Source organism: Physeter macrocephalus, chromosome 2 (assembly GCF_002837175.3).
Source record: "Physeter macrocephalus isolate SW-GA chromosome 2, ASM283717v5, whole genome shotgun sequence".
Lineage (NCBI taxonomy): Eukaryota > Metazoa > Chordata > Mammalia > Artiodactyla > Physeteridae > Physeter > Physeter macrocephalus.
Genome location: NC_041215.1, coordinates 7,106,217 through 7,112,162, shown reverse-complemented (window position 1 = coordinate 7,112,162; position 5,946 = coordinate 7,106,217). Strand labels below are relative to the sequence as shown.

Sequence of the window (5,946 nt, the reverse complement as noted above, 5' to 3'; positions counted from 1 at the left end):
GTGTGTGTGTGTGTGTGTGTGTGTGTGTGTGTGTCCAGCTGAGATGATGGGGAGACAGCGGGAGAGTGTGTGTGTGTGTGTGTGTGTTTGTGTGTGTGTGTGTGTGTCCAGCTGAGTCCAGCTGAGATGAGCGGGAGAGAGAGAGAGAGTGTGTGTGTGTGTGTGTGTGTGTGTGTGTGTGTGTGTGTGTGGCGGGGGGGCGGGTCTGCTCACTCTCCAGCAGGTCCACCTCGAAGTCCTTGGTGGGCAGCCGCACGGAGTTGAAGCCCCAGGTGGGGATGTGGCCTTCCAGCGGTGGCTTCCCGGCCAGCACGCGCAGGAACGTGCTCTTCCCAGAGCCATCCAGCCCCAGCACCAGCACCTCGCGCTGCTCCAACTCCTCCAACGCCGGCTCCTCGTCCGCCTCGTCCTCGGGCTGTGGGGCACGGGTCAGGCTGCGGTCGGCACCCTCCCGCCTGAGCCTTCCCCATAGAAGACCGAAGGCAAAAAGCGCCCATCCCCGCCCTGCCGCCGTTAAGGGGCAGCCAGGCCCGCTCTGGTGCAAAGGGACGAGCGGGGCCTATGGAGTCCTGAATCTCAAGACCCGTTCTTCAGGTTTTTCCTGAGTGACCTCGGGCAAATTCCTACCCCTCCTCAGACTGACAATCCCCACATCCCACAGCGGAAGGAACCACCGAGATGGGATAACGCGCAAATGAACCGCACTGGCCGGGTGAGGGGGCGGAGGGCCTCTCCCGGCATCCCCCGGCCCGCGCGCATTGCGCAGGCGCCGGGCGGGCTCGGGCTCGGGCTGGGCCCGGCGAGGGCCCGATAGGCTCCGGCTGCCTGGAGGAAGCCCTAGGCCTACGGCGGCGCAGCATAGCACATTCACCCAAACGCCCACCCCTTCCTCGGTTCCGGGACTCCCGGCCGCCCGACGCGCGCCCACCCGCGCGAGGCGTGCGGCGTCAAGCTCCCGCCCCGTAGGGCGGCGGTCACACCCCTCGGCTGCGCGCGCGGAGGCGCAGATCCCCTCCAGGTACTCACGTCCCATTCGTCCCACTCCAGAAGGCGGGCAGGCTCCGTGCCCCACCAGGCTTCGCCTCCGTCCCAGCGCCGCTCCCGTCCGCGGCCGAAGTAGGTCTTCCAGAGGATGAAGATCACCGAACCGAGCACGGCCGCCGCACCACCCAGCGCCAGCACCAAAGGGCTTAGCGGCCGCGGCGCCATCGGGCCGGGCGAGGGGCGCGGCTGCCGGCTCCACAGGCCGAGCCAGCCGGCCTGCCGAAGATGGCCCCGCTGCGAACTGCCTCGGCCGCGCCCACCCACCCAACAGAGCCCCGCACTACAAGCCCCACAATGCACCGCCGCTGTCGCGACAGGCCGCCCGCGCCCTGGCGGCTGGAGCGGGGGCGCTGGCCGGAGCGTGGGGACCTCCCGCCCACTCTGCAAGGTGCGGTGTGGAGCGAGAGGCTATGCCTGGGCAGGACAAGAGGCGGTGATACTGGCATCTACCGAGCACTTGCTGTGTGCCAAGGGGTTAGCTCACAGCTGTTCTAGGTTACCCCTTAAAACGGTGCCTCTTAGAAGTGAAAACCGAGGCCCAAGCCACACCGTAGTGCTTTGGTGAAGCCTGCACTCAAACCCAGGCCATCTGTTTCCTGGATCCCTCAAGATCTCGGAGAGGAATTCTGTGGGATGGCAGGTTATGGAGTGCAGAAGCAGGACTGCAACCCAGGTCCCTGACTGTTAGTACTCTCTACCCTGCCTTGGCTGCTGACTGGTTCCCAGGGGTTCTGCTCTCTTGTGGTCTCTTGGCATCCTGATAAAGCAGGCAGGTCCAGGAGTCTGTTTAGACCTGACCACTTTGTCCTCCGTGACCCCCAGTGACTGCCAAAGTTTCCAGATGTAACACAAGGAGGAAAAGCAGGAGAAACGGGTCTGGGGTACTTAAGAGGAGGACCCTGTGAGGATCTGTGGGGTGAATGGGTATATTTTTACTGTAAACCACCTCAAGCCATCTTATACACCAGGGAGGACTCTGGGCTTTTTTCTAGTCACCTCCCGGTATGCTCAGATCTCTCCTGTTTCCTCTGCCTCTGGTTGCTACCTCTTCTTTCCATTTTAGCCCTGCTTTGGGATAATGTGCATTTCCTATTCTTTGACCCACCCACCCAGAGAAGCTGTTCTCACCAGGGTCTCTAACAAACCCCTTCTTGGTAAATCCCTTGGTGGCATCTTAGTTCTTATCTTGCTTGACCTCCTGGCACCATTTAACACTGTTAAAATTTGTGTGTGTGTGTGTGTGTGTGTGTGTGTGTGGCCTCTCCCGTTGCAGAGCACAGGCTCTGGACGCGCTGGCTCAGCGGCCATGGCTCACAGGCCCAGCCACTCCGCGGCATGTGGAATCTTCCCGGACCGGGGCACGAACCCGCGTCCCTTGCATCGGCAGGCGGACTCCCAACCACTGCGCCACCAGGGAAGCCCTTTTGCGCCACCAGGGAAGCCCTTTTTTTTTTTTTTTTTTTTTTTTTTTTTTTTTTTTTTTTAATAAATTTATTTTTGGATGCATTGGGTCTTTGTTGCTGTGCACGGGCTTTCTCTAGTTGCGGCGAGTGGGGGCTACTCTTTGCAGTGTGCGGGCTTCTCATTACAGTGGCTTCTCTTGTTGCAGAGCACAGGCTCTAGGCGCGCAGGCTCAGTATTTGTGGCGCACAGGCTTAGTTGCTCCACGGCATGTGGGATCTTCCCGGACCAGGGCTCGAACCCATATCCCCTGCATTGGCAGGCGGATTTTTAACCACTGCACCACCAGGGAAGCCCCAACACTGTTAAATCTTAGCAGATGTTTTAATCTTCTTGGGCTGTCAACAAAATACCACAGACTGGGTGAAAAACAATAAGAATTTAGTTCTCACAGTTCTGGAGGCTAGGAAGTCCAAGATCAAGGTGTCAGCAGATTCAGTTCCCAGCTAGTGCCCTCTTGACTCGCAGGCAGCCACCTTCTCACTGTGTACTCAACGTGGCAGAGAGAGCGAGCTGTGCTCTCTCTTCCTCTTATGTGGATGCTAATCCCATGGTGGGGCCCCACCCTCTTGACCTCATTTAAATTTAATTACCTCCCAAGAGCACCACCTCCAAATACTATCATTACTATTACACTGGGGATTAGGGCATCAACATAATGTATTTTGGTGGGATACCACCATTTGGTCCACAACAGCAGGGTTATAAAGAATGCTTCTTCTCCCCAAGTTTAGAACTAATGGAGAAGACAAGATGTTCAAATGGAGAGAAAAATGTCATCTTTGTTGTCAATAAATGCTGAATTGGAGAAAGGGGCTTAGACATGGGGCCGAAATAGACTTGCTGATACTTTCTCCTGAAACAGATGGACTACCCACCAGATCAGTGACTCAACTCATCAAGCAAGGGCAGGAGTTTTATACTAAGAATATTAACAGCCAGCATGGCAGAGGCACCAAATAGTCGGAAAGGGGTAGGCACTGAAGTGAGAAGAGAAACTGTCTAGAAACCTTACAGGGCCAGGCCCCTCCCGAGCAGTCAGAGAGCATCCTGACCCACCATCTCTACAGATGGACAGGGCAGAAGAGCCCAGAAGCAGCTGGGTTGAGCATACCTACTGTCTTCTCCCAAACTCCCCATTCAAAGAAATCATTCCTCTGGAGAGAAGTAATGCTTAGCAAGAGAGCCTAAGAGTATGACTCCAGTCCTGTGTTTCAAACTGTAATTTAAGACCATTAGTGAATTGTGAAATCAATTTATATCATATATATATATATATATATATATATATATATGGAATACAGTTGACAATAACACCCTCTCATGAAACTTTTGTTTTAAGGGTGTGTGTGTGTGTGTGTGTGTGTGTGTGTGTGATATTTAGTTTTGTTATCAAAGTGATGTTAGCCTCCTAGAAAGAGTTCAGAAATGTTCCTTCCTCTGCAAGTTTTTGGAGTAGTTTGAGAAAGATAGATGTTCACTTTTCTTTAAATGTTTTGTAGGATTCACCTATGAAGCCATCTGGTCACTGGGGTACCATGTAAAATATCTATACCTTCCTCATGCTTTTTAGGAGATTTTCTCAACCTGATCTTAATATCAATACTTGCTTATTTGGTCTTTCTTTGGCTATATCCACTCTGCTATTCACCCCAAACTTTGAGGTCTTTATTTCATCTATGACATTTTTCATGTCTGACTCTGTAGTTGGTTCTTCTGTATGACTTCTTGTTCCTCCTTAATATTTCCCCAATCCTCTCTTTTCCTTTTTAGAATAATACTTAAAATGTGTATTTCATTTCCTGTCCTGCCTAGTCCATGAACTCTGCTGTGTCTGGATAAGGTTGCCCTGTATGTTGTCTTTCTCTTGATGGGTGTGTGTCCCTCAGCTGTCTCTTATCTGCCCCTGTGAGGTCCTGTTTCTTTGGGGCCAGGACTGAGTGCCTGGGGGAGGGGGCAAAGCCCAAGTGTAGTTTGAACTTTTCCTGGTGAGTTGAGAAGGAGACTCTCGTGTACAGTCTATACCTCCTGGTTTATACTGTCCTGAGCAGACATCTGCATCCCTGAAGAACCTCCCTGTACCTCTCTCTATCAGGTAGGACTCTTACTAGAGGCTGCCACCCATGGTTGCCATAACCTAGTGCCTAAGGTATCAGGAGGGCGAAGAGGAGTGGTGGAAGAGAAGCTAAGGTACAGGCCAGTTCACTGCCTTGTACTTGTTTTTGACCTCCCTCCCCACCCAGAGACTGTAAGCCACCCCCACCCAGCCAGTGCCTTCTCAGCCTGCAGTAATAGTATGGTGACAGCTATAGGGCTGGCCAAGGTCTGCCCCGGGCAAGGTGGGGAAGAAGAAAGTGTGTATCTATCAGAAAACTCTGATGGGGCTGTGTCCTATTGTGCTCTGGGATCCCATTGTCCACACCCCAGCCTGGCCCTCTTCTGGTAGCCACAGGGTGAGGTTCTCTGATCTGCCAACTTCCCTGTGACTCTTGGGTATCCCCCTGACCTGGGGCTGGCTGCTATCTGCCAACTTGTCAGCTTACCTCCACCTCCTAAGAGAGAAAACTGAAGCCTGGAGAGAGGAAGTGACTTCCCCAAGATCACAGAGTCAATAAATGATGCAACTGGGGTTTGTACCAGGTCTGTGTGATTGCAAAACCATGCTTTAAATATCCTAGATCCCCCTTTACAGTTGCTGGAACCTAGGTCCACTCATTTTATCATACTTTTCATCTGAAAAAGAAGCAAAACTCAGAGTTTGCCTCTGAAGTCTCTCATATGTATTGGAGGAGAGAAGAGTAGCAGGGTTAAAAGTTATTAGAGGGTAAAAGAGTTATGTGAGGAGCAGTTAACAAAGGGCCTTCATAGGCGGTGAAGAAATGTTGACTGAGAAATGTTGAGTGTGATGAGAACTCAGGAAGGCTTCTACTGCATGAGGTACAAAGATGGTTAAAGGGGATCCCACAATAATTTTCTTGGTGCTCTTAACCAAAAGGGCAGTGGCCGTAATGGCTCTAAGGCAAGGAGGGTGTCCCCATGCCACAGGGTCCAGTTGCTGGCTATAATACCCAAAGCGTCAATGGTGGTCCCATGTTGTTGGGTGAATATCCCCAGGGCATTCTTTTCCTTTTCATAAACAAAAAGGAGAAAGGGAATCTCATAATTGCAATGCCCAAGAGCAAGTGGGGTTCATCAAACTCTCCTTTAAGGCCTTGGAAACTATATTGTCTGGTTCTTCTCATAAAATTGGGTCCAGGTTGTTATTGTTTAGTAAAATATTACAGAGGTTTGGCTATAAGAAATTTGAAATCCAATTTTGGCAAAAACCAGCTAGCCCAAGAAAACCTCCCAGTGGGCACTTAGTTTTGGGTTTTAGGAAACTTAGGACACCATGAAGTCTATCTGGATCTGAGTGTAGCCCTTGTTCTGATATCAGATGTC

General features: G+C 52.1%; 1 protein-coding gene across 4 annotated transcripts in view; it reads right to left on the bottom strand.

The window, feature by feature from the left end:
* Positions 1-2,457, bottom strand: part of ARL10 (ARF like GTPase 10) — an 11,593-nt gene extending 9,136 nt beyond the window's left edge. For 3 of the 4 annotated variants that reach the window (XR_008615779.1, XM_024116320.3, XM_055079929.1), the window contains exons 1-2: positions 1,027-2,457; positions 214-415 (exon numbers count right to left, since the gene is read on the bottom strand). Coding sequence is in view for 3 of the 4 variants with exons in the window: in XM_024116320.3 (XP_023972088.2) it covers positions 214-415; positions 1,027-1,209 (385 nt within the window). In the remaining variant the exon portion in view is untranslated. Of the gene's footprint in view, positions 1-213; positions 416-883 lie in introns of all 4 variants that reach the window. The other variant, XM_055079921.1, reaches the window with a different exon arrangement.
* Positions 2,458-5,946: the final 3,489 nt, after the last annotated feature.